This window comes from Cryptomeria japonica, chromosome 8 (assembly GCF_030272615.1).
Source record: "Cryptomeria japonica chromosome 8, Sugi_1.0, whole genome shotgun sequence".
Taxonomy (NCBI): domain Eukaryota; kingdom Viridiplantae; phylum Streptophyta; class Pinopsida; order Cupressales; family Cupressaceae; genus Cryptomeria; species Cryptomeria japonica.
In genome coordinates, this window is record NC_081412.1 from 699,097,503 (window position 1) to 699,123,035 (window position 25,533).

A 25,533-nucleotide genomic window follows, 5' to 3' on the forward strand; every position below is an offset into this window, starting at 1 on the left:
AAAAATATTACCATCTAAAACAAACTCATGGTATATTGAGCACTCAAAACCATTATGTAAGATTTACAAGATTGATCCAATAGCTCTTTTGTTGTGGCTTACAAGAATCAACCAATCTTCATCTTTCATACCAATTGGATTCACTAATCTTTGTTAACCAACAAATCTTAGCTCTTTTGTTGTGGCTTACAAGAATCAACCAATCTTCATCTTTCATACCAATTGGATTCACTAATCTTTGTCAACCAACAAATCTTCCATCGTCATTGTTCGCAACACAATTATTTCCATCCAAAACACAATTATTTCCATCCAAAACAAAAACAAAATTCAAACCAAATTCTGTTGATATCTCATCACATATACATTTTCTACATTTTCTACATAATAGAAGTAGCACATATACATTTTCTTACAAATTTCTATATAATAGAAGTAGCACATATACATTTTCTATATAATAAAAGTAGCACATATACATTTTCTTACAAATAAAGAATAATGACAAAAACAATTATTTCCATCCAAAATAAAAACAAAATTCAAACCAAGTTATGTTGATATCTCATGTAAACAAAATACTTATAAATCTATATAATAGAAGTAACACATATACATTCTCTTACAAATAAAAAATAAAAAATAATGAAAAAAAAATAAAATAATACATAACTTTTTCAAATGAAAAACACTTTAGTAAACTGTTCAACATTTCAGCATAGTAAAATATTTTACTATTTCAATATAAAGCATAATAATAAACAGCTAAAACAATACATAATATCGTCAAGTGAAAAACACTTTAAACATTTCAACATGGTAAAATATTTTTCTATTAAAAGAAAAACATCCATGGGTCTCTCTACCATCACATTTAAGCATGTGTAGATAAAAATTAAAATTGTAAAAATATACAAATTATTAAACATGGAAAATATATATGACTCCATATAAAAATAAAAATTTAGTACTCTATCCTACATATTTACAAAATGACAAAATTAAAGAATAATAGATTATATCAAATGATCTTATATATTTAGAAAATCAGAAAATTAGATTATATCAAATGATCTTATATAGACTCAATATAAAAAAAAAACCACTAAAACCATAGAATTAAAAAATAATAGAAATCTATTCTACATATCTACATATCTAGAAAGCCCAAAGGATACATTGAATCTAATTTGGATCCTCTAAATAGGGATGAAAAGATTATATTAAACAATCTATTCTACATATCTAGAAAGCCCAAAGGATAAATCAGATCCTAGAAAGCTCGAAGCTCAAAACTAGAAAGCCCAAAGGATAAATTGAATCTAATTTGGATCCTCTAAATAGGGATGAAAAGATTATATTAAACAATCTATTCTACATATCTAGAAAGCCCAAAGGATAAATCAGATCCTAAAAAGCTCGAAGCTCAAAACTAGAAAGCCCAAAGGATAAATTGAATCTAATTTGGATTCTCTAAATAGGATGAAAAGATTATATTAAACAATCTATTCTACATATCTAGAAAGCCCAAAGGATAAATCAGATCCTAGAAAGCTCTCGAAGCTCAAAACTAGAAAGCCCAAAGGATAAATTGAATCTAATTTGGATTCTCTAAATAGGATGAAAAGATTATATTAAACAATCTATTCTACATATCTAGAAAGCCCAAAGGATAAATCAGATCCTAGAAAGCTCAAAGATAAATCAGATCCTAGAAAGCTCAAAGCTCAAAATGTAGATTAGATTAGATTTACCTTACACGAAATTGGAAATGGGGATAAATTGAGTTCAAGAAAGCTCAGAATGTAGATTGGATTTAAATTGACGATTTGTAGATTTTTTAAGAAGTTGGATTTAAATTGACGATTTGTAGATTTTTTAAGAAGTAGATTTGTACCATTCTATAATATTCCTTTAATTTGATTTGTAGATTTTTCAAGAAGTAGATTTGTACATTCTAAATGTTTGCTTTTAAAAACCCTCTAGACATATTTAAACTATATAGATATATTTGTATAAAAATGGATTCAACAATCAAAATCCCAAAATACAAATACTTTTATATCACAATCAGAAGCTAAACTATACAAATACTTTTATATCACAATCAGAAGCTAAACTCAATAAGAAGCTAAACTCAATAACTCAATAAGAAGCTAAACTGCTTTTAAGTTCTTAAAATCTCTTCTCTCTTTTATTAAATTAAATTGAAGAAAATAATTAAGTTTAAGTTCTCAACATCTCTTCTCTTTTATTAAATTAAATTGAAGAAAATAATTAAATAATTAAAAAAGTCCTCATTTTAAAAGAATCTTGTCTCTCTTTTATTAAATTAAATTGAAGAAAATAATTAAGTTTAAGTTCTCAACATCTCTTCTCTTTTATTAAATTAAATTGAAGAAAATAATTAAATAATTAAAAAAGTACTCATTTTAAAAGAATCTTGAAAATAATTTTATTTTATATCTCCTCTCTTTTATTAAATTAAATTGAAGAAAATAATTAAGTTTAAGTTCTTAACATCTCTTCTCTCTTTTATTAAATTAAATTGAAGAAAATAATTAAATAATTAAATAATTAAAAAAGTACTCATTTTGAAAGAATCTTGAAAATTATTTTATATTTTGGAGTGAGTTGGAGGACATTATATACCTTTCTCTACCTTTCACTAACTTCTAAAGGTTCTCCACCTATATTCCTTTTTCCAAATCTTCCTCAAAATTCAAAATAAGTGGTCCCAATCAACGCACCTTAATTTAACAAATAAAATTATTCTCTTTAAAATCTTACTATAAATTTATAGAATAATTTTACCTTAATCTTCCTTTAATAAATGATCTTTTAGTTTTAATTTCACTTTAATTTGCTCGGTCCCATAAAATGTTTAATAAGGCTTATCCAAGGCAACGAACTGTCATGAGGCACTTTAAAGATCCTACAATGAACGTGTGGACAAAATGTTCAAAGTTTATTAACAGGTCAAAGTTCAATCAAAGCTATAAGATTTACAACTCCTTAAGCTAATCCATCATCATCCATCATCATCCATCATCATCTATCATCAGGGAGTGAATAGTGTGATTCGATGATAAAAAATCTCACACAATCTAACCCAACCTTCTTACAATAGGTAAGTTCAACCAGACAAATTAGACATCATCTTCCACACTTTTGTGAGTCACTGTTACTGGAAAATATATATACCTGTTACTGGAAAATATACACCTGCCTAATCCATTTATAAAAGAATGGAGCTGATTACTAGTCTTGAAGGCCAAGAATATTTCTGAGAGTCCATCCAATGAAATATGCTGCAGCTGCAGCAAGTCCTCCATTGAAGAGAGCCATTAACACAGATGTAACATAGTTATGCCCTGAGATTTTGGCTTTGGCCAGGCCAAGAAGAATAAGAGCTAATGCAGCAAGAAGACAGGCCCCTCCAAACTTCAGATAAACATTCTCTGTAAATGGAATAAGAATCAGAAAAGAAAGCAGAGGAGTGCATCCAAATGCCAGGAATGCCACAAATGTCACCACTCCATTTTTCCATGCACATTCTCCTTCACCAGGAGGCAAGATTCCCTTTTGGGTAGCCAATTTTTGGCCCACCATTATGTCAGTGTACTTGGAAAATATCTCCACAACCTGAAACAATCACATCCACACTAAATTTCCTCCATTAAATGAAAACCCAATTTTCCCTACTAAATAAAACCCTAATTTTGCCTACTAAGTACTAAATGAAACCCCAATTTTCCCCACTAAGTACTAAATGAGAACCCAATTCCCCCTACCAAATGAAACTCTAATTTTCCCTACTAAGTACTAAATGAAAACCCAATTCCCCTACTAAATGAAAACCCAAATTTCTCCACTAAGACCTAAATGAAAACCCGATTTCCTTTCACATTTACATATACCATGTTAATCAACAATCATCTTACACAAGAGACCCAATTTCTTTCAACAGAAGGAGAGAAAATTGGTATTTACAGTGGCGGCATCTTGATGGTCCATCCCAAGAGACTGATAAGTGGCTACAAGCTGTGTGACCTGAGGAGGCAGATTATAGCGCACATCCCACTCTGTAACCTCTCTTTCGCTGGCAGCCAAATCTCTCTCTGTAATACTCGACAGAAAATCCCCAAATCCCATGGATATTCCATCCGCCACCAGATTTGAAAATCCCAACACCAAAACTTCCACTGCATCAGACACAACATAAATAAGTGAAAAATCCAGAGCCCAACTTCCATAACCACAAAATTTCACTATTTTTTTTCAACTCTTTAACATATGTTCGATTCAAACGCATACTCAGTGCTTCTATCCATACGAGATAGGCATCTTACTTTCACTTTAATATATGTACGATTCAAAGGCATACTCAGGTACTTCTATCCATACGAGATAGGCATCTACCCAAACTGGGTAAGCAAAGAGAAAGAAAGAACAATGGCGTCTATACTAAAACTTCTCTAAACAAAACAAATATGCAAGAATACTAGAAAACCAAAGCTAATATCGAATCCAAAACAAGTTAGAATTGAATCTTAAATCATGTCAACTGTGAAAAACTTCTGTGAAAACAAATAGTACCAGCGGGCATATGGAGGCCTGAAATGGCAGCAACCAAGGAGAAAGAAGTGACAATGGCGTCAAGACCAGCATAAACAATGCTCTTGGCATAGTCTCCTCCATAGGGGGGTTGGGGTCTCTTCTTCATTACTTCTCTTTCTACTCCATGATCATTAAGCAAAGGTTTTTCCACTGTGTAATATTCTGCATCCTTTCTTTCTTTGATGTCCCCCATTGTTTTCTTATGCTTCTTTTGAATCTTTTCTCACTGGACTGTGTTATGCGATGAAACACAAGCTTTGTTTGTATATGTAAGGAAAGGAAAAGTAAACGTTTGCATGGGCACAGGTGGCAAAGAATAAGAAGATGATGGTTTTCAATCAACTTGCTTGGCATTGCTCAGTGTCTACACGTCTGAGATGGAAAGAGGTTTGCAGTTTGCCACAAGTGAAAGTGGAATTATTATCCTTGTGTTTCAGCTTTGACTCATCACCTCCAATAGGCCCTTATTGTGGGAGGCAACAAGATGCATCATAATCGTGCTTAAAAATTATGTGAAATTACTCGAAGTACTAACATCTCGACCGAGGGCTAAAATCTTGTTTCCCATGGCATTAATATCTAGGACTTTCAACACATTCTAGGGTTGGACAAACCTATGTTCTTCAAACAGCTGATCATTTCTACTATCAACCCTAAAAATTCAAAGAATCAAGAGTTCTGTAATTTTAAACATGTTATAAGTTTTGATTTGTTTAGATAGTTCATTTGAAATCATATTAATTTCTTTCATAAAACTTACAAATTAGTTTCTTCATTAAAACACACAAGTTTGGTTTCAAATGAGCTATCTAAATAACTCAAAGGTTATGTGTTATTTAAATACAAAAAAAAAGAGAGATTTATTTTTTCAATCAATAGTTTAAAACACAACCCCTTTAAAGTAGATCGCATAAAGAACTTGCAATCCAACCTGTTTTAAAAACTATCACCCACTACCGCATAAACTTCAACACCACCTACCACTCCTCTAAGAAACTAGCGAAATGAAGCCTATGCATTAGAATTATCCAACACTTAAGATAGACAAATATATAATATCAAGTTGCCACCATGATCTCTCTATCATATAACCCAGATGTGAATCGAAAGAAAATATTTTTTTTTTGTTTTTATTCATGTGTTGAATTAGATCTAATAAAGGACATTTAAAAGATGCAATAATGATCGCAAATCTAACCTAATTTGATCACACAAGACCTTAGATTGATGAATAATAGGTTATTCTAATAGATTACAACGTAGAAAATCATGAAATAAGTTGTCAAGAAGGAATTAACTTACTTATAAACAATGTTCAAAATGAAAAGAAAAACTTTTAAATGAAATTATAGAGCAAATAGAGAGGGTGGATCAAATGCGTAAGATGTCCCCCTAATTATACAAATACCAACTTGTAGCATCCTAAATTGCACTCCCTTACAATTTTGTCCTCACTTGGGCCCTCACTTTGGCAATCATCCTTTAAGGCCTAATTGAAGCTTTGATTCTGCTCACACGATGTATCAAACTCAATATTTTTACTATCTACACTTTCCTCCCCAAGATCCTGGGGCCTTGATGTCCAGGACCATGGTGTTGGGCACCATGGCCCTCTGAAAAAGGGCCCATTTTGGGGCCTCATAATAGTAACTCAATTTGAGTGGGAACCTAGATCGAAAAATTAATTTGTTTTTTTACTAACATGTATAAAAGGAGATCTACCCCTATCATTTTGATATAGCACATTCATAATTCAAATTCAAGATTTCAGTTACATTCTACATTCAAGTGAGCAAGCAATCGGTCTTCTATAAAGCACTGGAGCAGAAGTAAAGTTAAGATTCAAGCATTGGAGATGACATTCATGTTCTATGTTTTATGAAGACTATCTACATGAAACCTTAATTCCTTGTGAAGATAAACAAAACTTCATTAAAAGATATATCATTAGTGTTTCAAATATTTTTAGCCTTTCCCTCAAAAGGAAAGCATTTCCATTACAGTACTTCATTTACATTTCAATTTTCTTTCATGGTTAATTCAAAAACTAGGGTTTGACCTAACGCAAACCCCTATTCCCAACCATTTCCCCCTTTCTATTGTGTGCGGGAACACGTACAGAGCTACATTTTAGAGGAACGACAGGATTCATAGAGACGAACAAGTTCCCCTGTAAACCATGAAAAGTTTGGGGGACCAGGGCAACCACCACCACAATCCCGACAATTCGGGCCAAACTCCTGGGAATAGATCTGAACCTTCATCTATTGCTTAGATCCGGGTTTGTGGCTCTGTTTGTCAATTGTAGCTCACTGTTTATGCATAATTACTTCAATATCCACACATTTACCCTAATTTCAGCATCTTTAATTAATTCAATTCAATTCAAAGGGAAAGAACAACTCCATTTAGGAAACCAATAATCTGATCAAAATCTAGATCTATCAAATTCCATCTTTCCCTTATGTGATGGTCTCTAAGCAAAAATTAGCGATTTTGCCACATTTAATGGTAAAACCCTAATTTTTCACCCATTGCAGAACCACTTGTCCTAAAGTATGTAAGAATCATAAAATACATATAGCTAATATGGAAAGGTGAATAAACAAATAATGTGGTGTGCTAGGGCAATAAGGAAACTATGAATAATCAAGATAAACCATGTAAAACGAAAGGAAAAAAATGACTCTTTGGTGGGGAAGTGAAACAAAATATAAAAGATGAAGTGAATGTGTTATATCTTCACAATATAATAAAATTTAATATTTATGTTACATTTAATTTTAATAATTTTATAGGTAGACTTAATCAAGATGAAATGAAGTGCGGTCTTATCTCGGTATGTCTATAAATAAACAAGAGAAATGCTCTCCCAAATCATCAAAAGTTTGACTATTGATTCATATTATAATTGTCACTATACCTTACCCATTATACTTAATTGAGTAGGATTCCCTATTTCTTACCATTTTATACCCCAACTACCGCAGTTGGTAATGTCTAGAAAGCCCAGACATCCCCTTGTGGTCAACTAGTAAAGAGTGTTTGAGTAATCATGTTTAATTACATTTTATCATCAAATCTAATGTGAAAATGGATTTAATGGTTTTAATTGCAATTTAATACTTCAGAATTAAAATGTGTCTTATATATATTCATTTTAATGTGCACTACATAATCAAGGCATATAGATGAAATGGGGGAATTAATAATATGATTTATTTCATAATTATTGTTTATTATTTTTAAAAGGTAAAAAGGCTAATGGGGTTTAGTCTATTTTTTAATGTTGAGTGCTCAAAACCCTCCTATGGTTAGATTTTCAAATGATGATTGGGGAGGGATTTGTTGGAGAATTTTTTGGGATTGTTACATTAGATTAGGATTGTGACAAATATCTCATTGCTTTGTGGATTCAAGGATCCATTTTGAGTTTTTGAATATTTTCAACTTTTCATTTTAGTGCAAATTTGAGGTAGGACTCTCACATCTCTCTATTTTGTTAATCTTTTCAATTCTAGTTGCTTGCATTTGAATCTATAATGGTGGTAAAATTGGGGTTTCACCAATTAAGATAATAAAACCACTAATCTTACCTAATATATCATTACACTAAAAGGGAGGGTGAATTCAATAGATCTAGCCATAATTCAATTAGGAAAAGGGTTGAAATACTGATTGGATTCACTTACTAGTTTATCTCCCCTTTTTGTGTTGAAATTTGGATCTAAATTGTGAAGTTTAGGGTAAAGAAATGAATAATTGAAGTAAATCAAAAGTAATAGAGAGCTACAAACATCGGACAAAGCCACATGCGGGGATCTAAGCAAAACAAAGAGGATCGGAACCTATTGTTGGAAATTCAAGCTAAATTGTCAAGACTGTGGTGCTAGGTTGCCCTAGTCCTATAACTCTAAGACTAACAAGTGGGATCTTTTCTAGATTAGGGAGACACTAAATTCACTGTCAAAAGCTTGGGCATAATTTCTAGGGTTGTTGTGCTAGGTCTCCCTGGTCCTCCACTTTTCGCTCCTTCAAAATTTGAACCTGTTCGTCATTGCGAACTTTGTCAGAATTTTTAACCATAGCTCCTGAATCAATTTCCTTACACATGGATTATACACACCATACATGATCATAGATAATTAACCTTGAATTGGATAATGTAAATTATGAAGTAAATGTTGTAAGATATACCTCAGATTTGCAATGGTTGAAAAGAAGATTGATGATGCAATGCTCTTTAGATATAATCACAAATGTTGGATGTAATAGCATAACAAACACATGAACATGAATGATCCAATCAAACACACATGCTTGCATAAAGATTGATGTGATTTTGCTCCATGATTCTTTAAGGATAAAATAATGCCTTGAATGCTAGAGAATGCTTGATAGATGCACGAATGATGGGGTATGATAGTGAATGTCCAAATGAATTGATAAGATGTCCTTATATAGGGTTCCCTAAGTAAATTATCAATTAGGCCAACCTCCAACGGTCACATTGAGGCACAAGGACCAAAATCCATCAGGGAGGCGGAGAGCCTACCCAAATTTGAATAGGGTCCTGTTTAAGGAGAACTAAGGCAGTGGAATGCCATGACATGGAACAAGGCGCCACCATGTCCTGGTCCTCCAAAAATAGGACCATGAAATCAACAACTGGGGGAAGACAACTCTGGGATGGGGCGCCCTCTGCGGTGCAAACAAGTGACGTCAGATTCAGAGTAAGAAGGGGCCAAAACGAGCCTAGGAGGAATGAAAATAAGACACGCTAAAGTAGGAGCACAAATATGAGGTATGAATTGTATTGGTTACAATTTACGATGCTACAGATTCAATGGATCAAAAGAAATATTCTCTATAAAAATCAATCCCTTTAATTGTGTGTTCAATTTGTTATGAGAAAATTTGCAAAAACTCCATTTTTTAAATGTTGTCGTGCCAAAATTTTGATTGAATGGATGGATTTGTGTAATTGATGTGAAAACCTACTATATACATAGGATTCAAAAAGGTATCTTTAAATTTTTGAGATTTAAATTTTGAAAATTTTGTGTTCTTGAAGTTATTTTCATGGTGGAAAACACCATTCCCTGGCTTTTGGCGAAAGTTTGGAAAAGAGAAATAAAGTGGATTTTTTTATATTTTATGTGGAATGATGGAAAATATGTATGGAATTTTGAAATTGGATCTATTTGGATGTCGTAGCATGTTGTTATTATGGATTGAACAATTGTGTATTATATGTGAATAGTAATAGATATGTAATATTTCAAGGGTCTCTGGTGGTAATATAGAAATGTTGGAATCACTGTTAAATCATTCTGCTTTACCACTTTCTAGTAATGGGGTTGCAAGGGTTCTATCTTTGGCCAAAAGCTTGGCTTTTTTATGTAACCATTGCCCGACGGCGAGCATGGATGATCTGTAAGGGGTGTGAAATACATTGTCTCCACATCCATTGCCCACCATTGTTAATTTGTGGGAATGGAACTTTTATGTATTTTGGTTTTTAAGTTAATAGAGTGAGTCACCCCCATAAGAATGGTACTTACCTACAAAAAATGGATATGTAATATTTTATTATTGATTTGTCTTGTTTCCTTTTTTGTGTAGAATAGGATGAGCCTTCAGATTAGGTACTAGAGAGAGTTGAGGGAGTGGCTCCCAACGTGTCCCCGACCCAAAGTGGCACACTGGCAATCACAACATAAGTAGTCTTATAATCAAGTGGTAACTAAATTAAAACATGGGTAAAACATTAAACAAGATAGTTGAATTCCCCTTGCATGTTTTGGGCGCTCGTATAGGCTAAGGATGACTTGGGAAGACCTGTATGCTCATGGAGAACCAGATCGGGTAAGATAAAGTATTTTGGTCCATATGGAGAGGTACTTGGATCCTGTGTGAGGTAATCCCTTTATGATCATGTAATGATACTCTCCTACTTGCACTCTAGCATCTAACTCCTAATGTAGATTGATTAGCACCTAAGATGTCTTGTATCGTATTTCTATTTGGTGTTTCACTCTATGATCATGCATGGTGTGTATAATCCATGTGTGTTGTGTGTAATCCTACCTATCCCCATGTATATTCATTGTTTGAGTGTTTGGGCCATGTGATTATCTCCATGAGTGCGGTGGGGTGGACCTCGGGGTTCCACATGCTTAGGTGACATGTATAACCACCATTGGGGACCAAAGGTCTTGGCATTGAAATTTGTATCAAGTTCATTCTACTTTCTTTCTTATACTTTCAAGTTCCTTTACTATTCATGCAAATGTAATCTTAAGGATGTTGGATATCCTGTGTAATGAAATGAATTTTTTCCATGAAATCCAACCACAAAGCATTCAACACTTTCTTCAAGAACAAGGGTAAGCCAAGGTAATTTGAAGGAAGTTCCTCAATCTAACATCGAAGTATAGAAGCAAACCTTTGCTAATGAGTGATGGATGTGTTCAAAAAGAGGTTAGAGCTCTTGGTGTAATAGATTTTTTTAAAAGAGGCCTTTTCATATCGAAGCATAATGGATTTTAAGGACTTAGCCTCCCTAATAGATGCTTCCCCAAAATCGTTGTGGCATCCACACTACTAGTGAGAGCTAGGGGCCAACTAAGGAAGGGGACACCCCCCTTAATCCATTTGCGCTAACAACCAAAAGAATAATCATCCCCAAAGCTTACACCACAATAACAAACAAGTAAAGGGAAATAAGATACCCTTAACGGAGCCCCCTAGAACTCTTGAAAAAACCTAAAGGAGACAACACCATTTGGAGAACAATATCTAATATCTTGGCCTCAAACCCAAACATCGCGGTCTCTTTCCCTAGGAAGCTTCAATCCACCCTACGTAGGCTTTCATAAGGTCAATCTTGAGAACCCTTCCTTTTTGTTAATGGACTACCTCATGAACAAACACTACTGTCCAAAATCTCTTTTGGGGGACATAACCACTTTGTTGGGGGATAATTAATCTAAGAAGGAATTCCAGTAATCTATTAGCAATCACCTTAGAGAATATATTCTACACCAAATTGTACCGACTAATAGGTCTGAATTCTACAAAATAGCATTAAAAAGTTGGTTTCCTAGAGGGATACAAATGATCATGAAGCAAAATACCATTAGGAAAACACATAAGCATGAAGTTGCATGAAGGATAAAATTTTGTATTGAAAATAAAGCTAGGAGGGCTAGCATATATAGGTTGAGTGAGAGTAAGGATGTGGCAAATATGACTAATAAGAGAAATACACCTCAAGAATCCAAAAATAGTAGTGTGTAAATTTTATGAAAAATATCAACAACTCACACTCTTCCAACACTAACTAACTTAATCAATCTTAAATGAAAGTGTGTGAAAACCTATGTTGGGAAATAAAAACCTACACAAAGAAGGTGAAAGGTAGAAAAAAGATAGTTGTATGTGGTGAAACAACAATAGAGGTAGGGGGAGCACTATGGGGATGAAAATGATAGTGGAAGGAGTGTTGGTGGAAGAGAGGGAGTAAGTATATGCATGGAGCAAAAAGTAGATGCAACAATCCTAGGACAAAAGATTGCACTCTCTCTAATACATGGAGCTTAGTGATGTGCACATTGTGAATTGTATTAGCTAGTTGTGTAAGAGTTTCAACATTAACCAAACTAGTGAGTTTGTAAAGTCTTGTTGCACATGTGGGCAACATGATCATAATTGTCCATATTGTTCTCAACATTATCAATAAAGTAAATTTCAATTTCATTAGAATGGGAAGTTGTGGTAGGGTTTAGACAAGCACTCTTCAATGGAAAATAGGATTGTAAGTATCATGTAGCATTAGAAAAATAAAGAAATATGGGGAAAAGGGCACAAAATATCACTTTCAAATATAGAAATTAGAAATATTTGTGATATAAAATAGATATGAGAAACAAATGCTAATGTGGTAACCAAGGGTTTGTAGGGTGGACAAAGAGATATATCATGATGAAATTCAAAACCATAGAAGAAAATATGTAAGCATTTGATAGCAATAATTGGTGATAAAGACACTACAAAGATCTAAAAAATGATAATCTAGCCAAAATTTAGAAATTTGAAATGCTAAAAAATAATGAAGGTATAGCACTAAGGTTAGAGCCTAGGGGGTACAAAAACAAGTTCACCAAAATATAAAAGTAAAAAAATATTTTCCTAATGTTGATCTATAATTAAATAAATCCATTCAATGTGTCATAAATAACTTATATTAAAGTAATGGTGGTTAGTTGGGACTAGATAATTCTAAAATAAATGTTGATTTCATAAATAAACTACAAAGAAAATGTGTGCTTGGCTCTTAATTTGAAGAGAAGTTATGAATTCTAATATCGTAGTAAATCCATTCACTAGAGTTTGTGAAATTGGTAGTCTTGGAATGCTTATCAAATTATAGGGAGATTTACACATCCATCAAGGTCAATTTTGCACTTTGTGGATCAATTATGTTTCATGTGGATCTATCTTGTGACCAATGGATTGGATTTAGGGTATTGCATACTTCTACTATATAATTCACCCAATCCTTCACCCTATGTTGATTGTCAAGGACTAGAAATATGTAAAAATGCCTTGTGGAAGTCACTAGATCACAATGGTTGAATATTATCCTAAGTCAACTCTCCCTTAGTTACACTTGTTTATGGTCATGCAAATTAGCAAAGAGGATACTTTTCAGTCATACAAATTTCATAGAATGATTCTACAAATTCAGCTTCCTTTTAGTGCTCCAATTGAAGTATTATTAGAATGATTATTCACTTCAATACACAAAATCTTGTGAATGACTCCTAGATATAATTAGATGTGATAATGAATGCACATTCAATTCATTTACATATAACTATATATCAATAAATCACATGAAATGTGTACTAAGTAGGCCTATGACAAGAAAGAAATGGACCATAGACAACAAAAAAATAATTTTAAATTTTGAAATTTAAGGGTCAATTTTGCAAGGTGTAGAATCCATCTCACATGAGATTGACCCAAGATAGCCTAATCGTTATATCAATGTACAAAATTAATGTCTAGAAATGCATATAATATCAGAGATATTAACATTGGATACGAAGAAATATATATAAAATAATAGAGTGAGGATGAATATATAAACATGTGCCTTAATCATCTTGAGAGATGTAACCTATAGTAGCAATAGGAGAAGAAGCATATGATGTCATGATTGTGAAAGAAAAACTTATTAGATCTAAATTTTGTTTCCAAATATAAAAACATTAATAGTACTTATAAATGAAACTATTAAAAACTAACAAATAAGTATATAAGATTTATTTTCCCTTTTTTTAACGAAGGTGTTTATATTCTTGTAAAGAAAAATAATACTACACATTCACAAAAAAAGGTGGGTGTAAGAAGTTACACCCGAAATCAAAATAGGGCTAATCTTAGAACATCAAAAAATAAGATAACAAGACAAATCCACTAAGAAACAAGAGTTATGAGAATGAAGGGCATATCATAGTTATATAGTATTCCCCATATATCATGAGGTCTAAGTCATCAAAAACAGACTCATTATCATTGATCGTTCCCTCTTCATTTTCTTCTTCAATAAGTAGGGTGTCTTAAGAAAGAAAGATGGTTAAAGCAAGGTGAGGTAATCTGCCAAAATTTGTCCAATCAAGCACCCCATGGTCATGTGGTTGAAATGAGGCAAAAGGTGGGCAAGGTAGTTGAGCCCAATCACTAGCAGATGAACCTCTTGATCTTCTTGGAGAGGATCAAGAACCATATGTCTAAAAATCATGACCTCCCCAAGAAAATTAACTATGTCCACAAGGAAAAAAGTGACCCGTGTTGAAGGCTAGAGTCAACAATCATACAAGGAAAGTTTCCCCGGTGATCTAAAAGCACCTAAAGGTGTGTCACTTTAAGTGCAACTTTGTTGGCTTGCACTTGAATTTGCATAACATTTGAAGAAATCAAAGCTTTAATATAAAGTGAGAAATGAATATCAATAAAACAACCCATTAAAACAATAGAGTTTCTATCGTTCCAAATGCTAATAAGATTTCGCCCTAAAAGCATACCATATCTAAGTAACTTAAGCAAGAATTCTAGGCCAATCTCCCAATAAGACCATATGCCATGAAAAAGGATTAGCTCTAAAAGGCTTGAAAAAGTCACAAATCCAATTCCAAGCTTCTTGAGCACTAAAACGAGAATAGAAAAACTTATCGAGTTCTCTTGTTGCCCACAAAATGAGTAGAGAGGATCACCAACTTCCAAATGAGATAATCTAGTACCAATACAAAGGCCTTGGTAGAAAATCAATATGCAAAATGAGCTATCTTTGGCAAAATATTAGTTGACCAAAAATTATAGAACCTATGTTGCTAAGAGCCTATTGAAGATTGGAGAAGCCATTTTAATTCAATTTAGTCACCATGTGCGGATGCGAAGATAGCTAGGTATATCCCTTGCAAGGTTTCTAGTTACAAAATGGTGTCTCTAGGTACTATTTCCAATCCTTCCACTACAATTTGGTGCAATGAATCCCTATTTTGTACATGAAGGAATTGAATTAATAATGATCAAGTCTCCATATCCTAATTAGAAAGTATTAATTTTAATTTGGCCTCAAGGCCAAAGAGAGAATTCTTTTTAGTTTAAAAAAAAATAACAAGTAGAGTCATGATACCCATATTATAAAATTTCAAAGCATGAACTGAGTGAACCCTAGTAAGTAATCAATATTGATAAGAAAGAATAGGAGATTTCAAAATAGATTGATGATTAATGAAAATTCCTTACAAAATTCATTGTCATCCCATAAAAGCTAGAATTTAATGTCCCGCAAATCTTTCCAAATGCTTTCTATAACAAAAGTGTCTTAAATTTGAATAAGTTCCTTCATTTTAAGAAGGGTATGTAGACCAAAATCCTTCCAAGCTTGTTTCCCATTAGGCACACCAATAAAAATGTGGCTAATCAAAGTAGCTCAAGGTTCATCTCCTTCAAGGGCTTTGATTACGGATTTGGCATAATGTGCTAAACCCTTGGATTGGATTGGATGAAATCTAAGCCTCTAAAATTATGAGGGAGGTAACAAAAACCCCAATTATGCAATGGAAGGCTTAGGTAGTATCAGTAGAGGCACTGAAAATGTCCCTTTGCATTTGATTAGGAAGCTTTAGAAGGAAGAGCAAAGAATTTGGAACAATACCTAAAATTTCCTTGCCAAGGAAAGGGACTTTGTAATCCAAAAGGTTAATTCTTCTTGATTTTAGTAATAATTGCTTTCCAAAATATGAAAGGAGTGGATTGGAATACAAAAGGAATGCTAGGGAACTTGAAAACTTCCCAATGATCAATCAATTTGCAATCATAGGAGTCTAGTCAAACAAGTTTGTTTGAAATAAATTGTTTGTGATCTTGAAATTATTTTCCTTAAATACTCAACTCAAAATCCTTATATAAAAATATTAACGCATTGCAAGGCCTAAAATTGTGATGTGGGGAAAATGAGACCCTACCCTAGGAATGCAAACCAAGATTTCAAACTAAATAACAAATAGGTTCTACTACAATCCTAATAGGAGAGTTGAACACTTGTGGTTTATGATTCCTTTGTTGCAATGGATTTAAGATTGGGAAATGTGCATAAATGAACTAGGTTAAATGATATGAAATTGACAACTTTAAGAAATAACCGTGAAATACAGAACTAGAAATCAAAACGATATCTCAGATCTAAAAAGAGGAGACAAAGAATAACCTATAGCTACAATTTGGACTTAAAAATGTGGAACTAGTGTGCTAGGAGCCCCAATAAGAGGTTGTCTAAATTGACAATAAGTTACAAATTGCAAATTAGGAGGACCTATAGCTTCATCTCTTTGAAAAATCGGCCAAAAAGTGTTGGATAAGGTTGGAGGGCACCTTAGTACAAGTTTTTTTGCCTATTCGAAGTCTACAATCATTTGTCATTGTCTGCTCTGCACACCTGTAACACTCTCTATGGTTGGATCTAAACCTACAAACACGGAAATGGGTAAAAAATGTTATTGTATAAAGGCTTGCCTGAGTTAAATCCCGTGTTGCTATTCCCACCTCCACTGTAACAATATTTGAGAAAAAAGAGAGACTATCCTTAAAAAGAACGAAGTTGAAACCTTAATGGAAATGTTTGAATTGACAAATGTGATGTCTCAAATAAGGCTTGATGTTTCTTGAATGTTGTTAATGCATACCTTCATCATCAAGGAACACATAAAAATTGATCATGATTGTTGAAACTTGAATGCTTGACTCCTTGATTGCAAGTTTGTGCCCAATCACCTTGAATATGCTTGATTGAGTGCTCGATTGCAATGCTTGTGATAAGAATTAGAGTTCAAATGAGACTAGGAGTTGTATTTATATGCAATTTACACCTTCTCAGAATTAATTTTTGAGAAAGGCTGACATCAGGGTGCAATTTCTCTCTACTTGCAAAGCCAACCGTAATAATTCAAAATTTGGGATCAAACTACCTGAATAATGGTGGTGGGCACCCTAGTCCACTAGGACAGGAGTTTTGGGTGGGGCATTGGGTACCCTAGTCCCAACAATATGACCTAGAATAAATGTCGTGAGCAAGGGATTACAACAAGTTTTAAAAAACGGTCCCAAAACTGAGCACAATCAAACATGAACCAACTACATTAGGTACAACCACCAAAATGGGTCCAAAGTGAATGTGAAATTGTAAAGGGATACAATTTACTACACTACACATTGTTTTCTTCCTCCAAGAGAGTTAGGAAAAAATCATTTGCAAAGTGGCCATTGACATATTGCGATGTGGGATTTGGCAACGAAATGCCTTTAACTAGGCTTTGTGAAACAACATTAACCAAGAGATAGTCAAAGCCTTTTGCAACAAACACATTAATATTTAGACCAAAGGGCAACCTTGGTAGATTGACAAAAAACCCAAATTAAGGAGATTTTTTACCATTAATGGTAATGCGCACAAAAGCATTAGCAAAGAGCATTATTACTAAAACATGAAGTGGGGACCAAATCCTAAAATCTTGTAGCATAGCAAGGATAAATAGCCACTCAATGTGATCATAAGCTTTAGCAAAGTTAGTCTTAATAAACACAACTTCTCATTGAGAATGTCTAACCCTTTCCATTCCCTCCTAGACCTCAATGATATTATTAAAAATATACCTAGATTTGGTTGATCTAGTCTGATGAAATCAAATAATTTAAAGAAGAATGTGGTGAAGCTTTAGAGAAAACACCTTTATGATGATTTTGTAAGAGACATTGAACAAGATGATCAATCTCTAACTATGGATGTCTTTGAGGTTACCAAACTCAAGTAAGAATTTTATATTCCTTTTGTTTATAAATTTTCTTAATGAATTAGAATCAAAATAAACTTTATAAGATCTTGACCAACCAATTCTCAAAGAGTACAAAATTTACAAGGAAAGACATCACAACTAAGGGCCTTAACATTGGTCATTAGAATGACAACTTCCCCAAGGTCATCTTTGGTGAGAAGTTGGTCATAGAAAACACACTTTTTAAAATAAAAACAAAACAAAAAGCTAAATAATTAATGGTAGATTTTCTAAAATTGAAAGTTACAAAAGCAAAACATGTAGATTATCAAATAACAACTCTTCACATTAAAATTAAACACTGTAGATAAAGTAAAATGATTCTTAAATTAAAATTAAAACTTATGTGCTCATCATGTAGTAAATAAAATAACTTTTTTTTAAATGACAATGTGTATTTTTCATCTATTTATTAACTCAATCATTTAGTTTCATTAAACTATATATTTTTATTTTGTATAAATATCTTGAATACTCTACCTAAAACCAAGGAATATCTATCTAACTTATTATTAATTTAATATAGACACTTCATGATTGATGTCTCAACATCTCTAAAATATATTTAATAACGTGCGTTATCAACCTATTATTGCAAGCGAAGGATTTGTTCAAACATTATTGTTGTGAGCACACATGTCCATACGATATTACATATTAAGATTGTCCTGTTCATGTTGAGATCACTTGATTGCATAATATTTTACATATTAAGATTGAGCTGTTAATGAAGTGATCATGAGAACGCATAAGATTTCACCTTTTAAGACTGGGCTATTTATGTTGTGGGCTCACGCATGCATTGACATTTTACATATCTAAGATTCAGCTGTTAACAACATGGTAGGTCATTGAAGAAGTAAATTGTTCCCTTTCACCCACAAGGCCTCTGTAACGCATGTATTTGTTGAAGTTGATTTTCAAATCAATCACAATCAAGAGTTAGTTGAAATGCCAAACATTATTATTGTTAAATGAAGACATTACAGATACCAAACAATTTTCTGAATTACGTCAAAATTCATTGAATACATCCAAAGATGAGTAAGTTACCATGGAGGTTAGAAAGATTAGAAAGAAGAAAGAGATTCGCTCGAGAGATCAGTTGATATATCACAGTAAAATAAATAAACTCAAAATGATGTTGCCTAATGCACACACAAGCTTTCAGGTAATATCCATAGCTGTCCACATTGTTTGTTGCAAGTGATTCTTACACCAAAACTAATATGAAACAAACAACAACAATTCATTATAAATTTCAGTCCCAACAATTTGATAAAGGAAAAGAAAATCCATTGTGCCTTATACAGAATGCAGCATTCTAGTAACGCATGATTTACAAGGAGTCATAGCTTCCTAATTTCTGTTAGAAACAATGCACCGACTGGGCTTCAAATATTATCTAGTTTGATATTCTACCATCATCGCCATTTATTTCTGGAACTGTAGTTAACATGGATTCTCCACTTCATCAGATTGATATATCAAAATTGATTTTGAATAGGAAGCTGTTCCTGGTATGGATTCTGGTGGTTTTCCTTCCCTTTGCACTGGTGATTACCATTTTCAGTTCACCCAATTTATTCTTGATAGAGGGAATTACAGGCATCTCTGGAGTAGACCAGACATCGACATTCAGTTCTGTTATATTTAGTGGTGGTCCGGAAAATCTTGCACCTCAACCCATGTTGGTTTTGCCCATTCAATTACAGAAAGCAGATGCCAGTGCCATGCATTCCTTACTTCTCAATGATGGGATGAACAAGGCAAGTAGCTTTGAGAACATAAGTCAAATCAAACAGATAAAAGTAAATGATGGTGAAGGCAAAGCTTCAAAGAGCAATCAATCAGGTATGTTAATGTTTTGGATTTGCCAATGAATAGTCAAGAGGTTGTGGGAAGCTAACCGGTGTCAATAGTTTTTGTTATCAATGCGGTTTATGTTATGGGGTTTCTGCATAACGAGCTCCTTGTATTTCCAAGGGGGAAAACTATTTTTTATGAGATTCAAGGTCAATAATAGTAAATAAAGTGTACCCTTTCTCTGACTGAATTGTACACGCTAAGTTTCCTTTTAGAATCTGTGGGAATTTGTGAGTTTCCCTATTAGAATCTCTACGATCTTCATATATATTAGATTGCTTATGAAAATATTACTTACAAGAGGCATTTGCAACTAAGGCCTATGTTCAAAGTATTAAATCTACCTTTAATGAAGAGCTTGGGGCAATGTAAAGAGGAAATTGGGACTGTTTTATATAGATATGACGAATTTTCAGCATGCATTTTGCTGTTTGGGTATATACATGAATTAGGAACCCAATTATTGAGTGAGATATCTCTACAAACAATTACAGCTATAATAAGCTTATTGTCCCGGTACATTGATAAACCAAATCTTGAGTAGCAGTTCTATATACATGATTGGAATACTCTAGGCCCATCTATCTAGATTCTAAAATCCAATTATAGATCAGTGCTTTAGATTTCACTTGTTGATTCACATATGATCCAAATTAATTTTGCATTTTAAATGATGCCAGGAAAGTGCAACCTTTTTAAAGGAAAGTGGGTCCATGATCCAGAGGGACCTCTTTATACAAATGAGACCTGTGCTCACATTCAAGGTCACCAAAATTGCATGAGGAATGGTCGTCCTGACAAGGAATACTTATACTGGAGATGGAAACCAAATGGCTGCGACCTTCCACGATTCAATGCTACATTGTTCTTAGAATTAGTTAGAGGGAAAGTGTGGGCTTTTGTGGGTGATTCAGTAGCCCGTAACCAGATGCAATCTCTTTTGTGCATGCTTTCTAAGGTGTTTTTTTTTCAACAGCTCTGATAAAAACAGTGTTATTTAAAAAAATGCTAGACTCGGGACATTTTAAATTGTAATCTCTTAATAATTCTTGATATTTTCAGGTTCTTTGGATCTTTATAATGTCTAATTCAACCTTGTTCTGTGCAGGTTGAACATCCAAACAACACTTATAAAGATAAAGATAATATATTTGTACACTGGTATTTTCCATCATATAACTTTACACTGATGGTTCTATGGTCACCGTATCTTGTAAAAGTAACAAAGGAAGAGTTTAAGGGAGTGCCTAGTGGAGTTGTAAAGCTCCACCTAGATGTTTTAGACCCAGAATGGGTGACTTTGCTACCAAATACAGATGCCCTTGTTCTCTCCACTGGGCACTGGTTTCTACAGTCAGGTGTCTACATTATGAAAGATGAGGTAGTAGGTTGCCACAATTGTCAAGGAGTCAATGCTACACAGTTGGGCTTCTATTTTGCATTCAGACATGCTATTAGAGCTGCACTTGAAGGAATCAATTTACTGCCAGGATTCCAAGGAATTGCTTTTCTGCAAACCTTCACAGTAGATCATTTTGAGAATGGTCAATGGTCCAACGGAGGCACATGCAATAGAACTGAGCCCTACAAAAAGGGTGAGGTTAAGCTTGATGGTGTTAATAAAGAGATGCACAAGATAGTTATAGAGGAGTTTAAAAATGGAACAAAGGAAGAAGCTCCTAATGGAGCCATAATAAAGCTGATGGACATTACGTACTGTGGTCTATTAAGACCGGATGGGCATCCAGGCAAATATAGAGACCTCGATTTCTTGTCAGCAAACAAAGCTAATCAGCCTGTTCCAAATGACTGTCTGCATTGGTGCTTGCCAGGCCCAATTGATGCATGGAATGAAATTTTATTTATGAAGCTCAAGGAACTTTAATCAGTTTTCTGAGCATTCAATATCTTTAGACATATTGTGTAGGATTATTTCAATATGATTTTGTATTAGGGGTCGTAAAAATATTCAATGTAGGTCTTAAGGTGTGAGCCTAAAGGCACTTTAAATTGTAATCTCATTTAAGGAGCTTCTTTTGTTCCATTTTTGAACAGTTCTACAACAGTTTAAACAGAGGCCTATTGATTCAATATATTAGGAGATTTGCAAATCTAGAATTATACATTGATGAAGCCAAAGTATTTGTTGGAGCTATCCGAAGCCTCAATTGAATTTATCAAACAGGAATTTTGTAAAACCATATCTCAACTTCAATGCTCTCTTGTTCTGCAGTTTATTGTCTATTTTTACTAATGCTGCATAAATTGTATTGTTGAATATTTAAGAATCAATCAAATACGTGCATACTTCTATCCAATAAAAATTCACTCGTACACTGCACTGATTAAAAAGGAAAGTTGATTGCTGAATATTCCGAACTCAAAAAATATTAAAAACATGCTGTAGAGCACAAAAAATGTTACAAATAAAGGTTAGATTTTGACATCATCTTTGACCACTATAATAAAACTATACTTTTCATTGTGAAAGAATGCTTTTTTTTTTAAGAATACACAAGTTACTGAATTTCAATTTAACAAATTTCGAAATGGGATTTTGCAAAGATAGAACATAATGTAGTTTTCAGATTCTGTTCCAAAATTTGAGATCGGCAACGAACTTAACATTCTTAAGGGAAAATTCTGATTAGAAAAGTAAGCAGGATAGTGTAGAGGGGAAACAGATAAAAGCAATTAGAGGAACACTCCATTACAATTAAGTAAGAATATGTAAGCAAAGCTGAGCCAGACAAGTAAAAGGATCATCATGATTCTATATCAGTCAATCTCTGACCCTAGTGTTAGAGCAATGCAACCATAAGCACCCATGGACCTTTACAGATCAAATTTAATCGAGCTTAGGTGGTTTATGATGAGCACACTTAAAAATTTAACAGCCACAATAAAGCTAATCACATGGGATCTAACAATTAGGAGACACAAGATTTACGTGGAAACCCTTTCAGGAGAAAACCACAAAGCAAAGACTGATTGGATATACAGTCCAAATCCAATCACAAAGTAAAATACTCTTACAGATCTTTGTAGGCGCCAACCCACTAGTGACACCAATCCCTGCTACCAAGAACCGACTTAGCAAGAGACACCCATCTCTTCAAGTGGGAGGCACCAACCTCAAAATGAACAAAGTTTTAGCCTTCTTGAATATTGCTTCTTCAATGAATGATGATGATTTAAATCTCCTTAATAAAATCTGCATGTAACAACTGATGCAACATTTTTCACTCTTATTCAAAAAACTGCTTGTATTGGAATGACATTGCTTTCTTTTTATTTACTTAGTCTTACATTACCCCCATCTCATCTTCTTTTTATGCAAATAATTTGTCCAAAGGAGACAACTTGTCCGAAGAGGTGATTTTCCATTGAGACACCACCTTTTAAGGGTCTCCCAATTAATTATCTTAAACTGGACAATTTCTCCAAATATGGGTGCCAATATAAGACTATTTGGGTTGGTCAGCTTTTGCACATTAATAGTTGGTCAGCTTTTGCACATAAATCAATTCAGAATTAAAGCAAAATATATCATGGGCGAGTCAGCCACCTAATTCTCTTTCACCTTCAATAAAATATAGTGACATTAGATCCCCTTTGACATCAATGACAATATTTCTAACAGTTTCAATTCCTAAAACCCTGAACACGGATACAGTGGCACATCATCGGAAACCCGCTCATGGCTTGCCCCTCTATGCCAGATCTATGGAAGAAGAATGTGCTGCTTTTGTCCAAATGATTTGCTCCCATTTTTATCTCTTCTATCTACTTGAAAAAATGCAAAGAAGAGAGGCCCTCACATTTTGATCTCCTCTACTTTATGAAACTGCTGCACCTTCTTTAATAAAAGAGGAAAGAGACACTCTTGCATGATGTCTTTGTAAATTGGTTTCAGTTCCTTCTCAACCTATATTTTCTGCCTGCAAGCTTTCTCAAATACCTCTTCCATGTTTTCAGCTTTGGATTTAAATGCTTTACTTAAAAAAAAAAGAAAATTATTTCTGATCTCTTGGCCTATTATTCCACTACCAGTCTAAAGATCAAAAATGTTCTGACCAGAGCCACATCAACTCAGAGCAGAAGCACATTTGTAGGGATCTCAATGTATGACAATTTGAGCAGAATTATTAATTTGTGGATATTCAAATCATTCATCCACTTGTCAGTAAACTGCTAGATACTTGTCAAAAAGTCATCTAGACTTTGCAATTCTACAAATCTTACAATTCCAAGTGAGCCTGCCTTCTCTTAGGAAGATCCCCACAAGGTTCAAACTGCCTGTGTATAATTTTGCAACGAAATGCCAAACTCATCCAAGTTTCTGGATCACTCATTTTTTACCTCAAGGTTTACAATCTAAAATTGTATTGAAAAATCCCCAACTATCTATTACAGATACTTAGGACAAACTCTGCACCTTTCTACATCCAAGCGTTGATATTATTTATTAGTAAGCTACTACGGAGATGAAACATAGCCCTTTACCCATATAAATTTTAATCTGAAAATATCTTTTAATTCTAAATTTTCAGATCCCAAAAGTAGAATCCCCAGATTAGTCTCATAACTAAACAAGTTCTTCAAAGTACCATCTGCCAGAACTTCAATTTTTACACAGTCCAACTTAATTTTCTAATTAAAAACAAGATTTAATCCCATTTGAAAACAACAATTAGTCTAAGTTCAATGCCAAAAAATCCTAGATTCCACAACAGAATCTTCATCATTTCTTAATTTGGAACTGATTTTCTAGCACTTCCACCTGCACAATTTTAGTCAAGTATTTTCCATAACATGACTGTTCCTTGGTCTGCTTTCCTCCCCTCCCTTGCTGCTCTCATACTTAAGTTTCTTAATTGGACTTGCTTGATTCCTTGTGATCCTCTTTGACTGCCTAGTTATTGATCTCTGCTAGCGCCAAAGTTTGATAAGAAATATTGAATCTTGGTAAATGTGGATGCCATGTTGTCATATAGATCATCATGACCACTGTTGTTAGTAGAATCATAAACAAATTGTTGACATAATTCAACAAGAAAGTAGATAAAGCTGTTGACTGCATGCAAAATGTTGTGAACCTGACCCATTAGTAGATGAAAGATAATGACAAGTAGTAGCTGAATAGTACTTAGTCTAGGACCAAGAACCACCTTTCTCCAATTGGACAACCTTCCCCTAGTGCACCTGCAGTATGGCTCAAGGGGGGATGTTGGAGAATGAGTCACACCCTGAACAAAGATGGATCGGTCACCAAGTGAGCCGTACCTTGACCACAGATGAACTGGTCACCAAGTGAGCTGGTATCTTAGTGGTAGAGCAGTCGAGCAGCAATGAGGTGATCCTAGAATCAACTCCTAGCTGATCCATGAAAAAGTTTTAACAGTCACCACATGTAAAGATAAAACTAGGATGAAGTTAGATTTTGGGTTACAACCAGGTGAGAACAATTTGTATATGTGACCCACTCTCCCTCCTGCCCCTCCGCAACCCCTTGTGGACTTCCTCGGGGTGTTTGTTTTACATTTATTGGATATTTCATTAGTTTTTGTAATCATAACTTTTGACCTCATGACCAAGCTCAGTAGTAAACTCCAGCTGAATAATCAAACATTTTTTCCAACTT

The 25,533-nt window shown here is 33.8% G+C and overlaps 2 protein-coding genes across 2 annotated transcripts; one reads left to right on the forward strand and one right to left on the reverse strand.

Annotated features, from left to right (window-relative positions):
• Positions 1-2,949: 2,949 nt before the first annotated feature.
• LOC131064730 (uncharacterized) lies at positions 2,950-5,007 on the reverse strand. Its single transcript, XM_059210766.1, has 3 exons — positions 4,600-5,007; positions 3,994-4,205; positions 2,950-3,645 (listed from the first exon to the last, which is right to left on the reverse strand). The coding sequence occupies exons 1-3, from the start codon at positions 4,811-4,813 to the stop codon at positions 3,262-3,264; spliced, it is 810 nt and encodes a 269-aa protein (XP_059066749.1). The 5' UTR covers positions 4,814-5,007; the 3' UTR covers positions 2,950-3,261.
• Positions 5,008-19,160: 14,153 nt separating this feature from the next.
• On the forward strand, positions 19,161-22,016 carry LOC131064729 (protein trichome birefringence-like 24). Its single transcript, XM_057998993.2, has 3 exons — positions 19,161-19,877; positions 20,570-20,847; positions 20,998-22,016. Exons 1-3 carry the CDS (start codon positions 19,481-19,483, stop codon positions 21,772-21,774), a joined length of 1,452 nt encoding a protein of 483 aa, XP_057854976.1. The 5' UTR covers positions 19,161-19,480; the 3' UTR covers positions 21,775-22,016.
• The last annotated feature ends 3,517 nt before the right edge of the window (positions 22,017-25,533 follow it).

Bases quoted from the DNA above. Each gene is read 5' to 3' on its own strand.
- LOC131064729 (XM_057998993.2), top strand. From the start codon at position 19,481: ATGGATTCTCCACTTCATCAGATTGATATATCAAAATTGATTTTGAAT. The intron at 19,878-20,569 runs GTATGTTAATGT...AAATGATGCCAG, and splicing joins TTCAAAGAGCAATCAATCAG to GAAAGTGCAACCTTTTTAAA. The intron at 20,848-20,997 runs GTGTTTTTTTTT...TGTTCTGTGCAG, and splicing joins TTTTGTGCATGCTTTCTAAG to GTTGAACATCCAAACAACAC.
- LOC131064730 (XM_059210766.1), bottom strand. From the start codon at position 4,813: ATGGGGGACATCAAAGAAAGAAAGGATGCAGAATATTACACAGTGGAA. The intron at 4,206-4,599 runs GTACTATTTGTT...TGTCTGATGCAG, and splicing joins AGGCCTCCATATGCCCGCTG to TGGAAGTTTTGGTGTTGGGA. The intron at 3,646-3,993 runs GTAAATACCAAT...TGATTGTTTCAG, and splicing joins ACCATCAAGATGCCGCCACT to GTTGTGGAGATATTTTCCAA.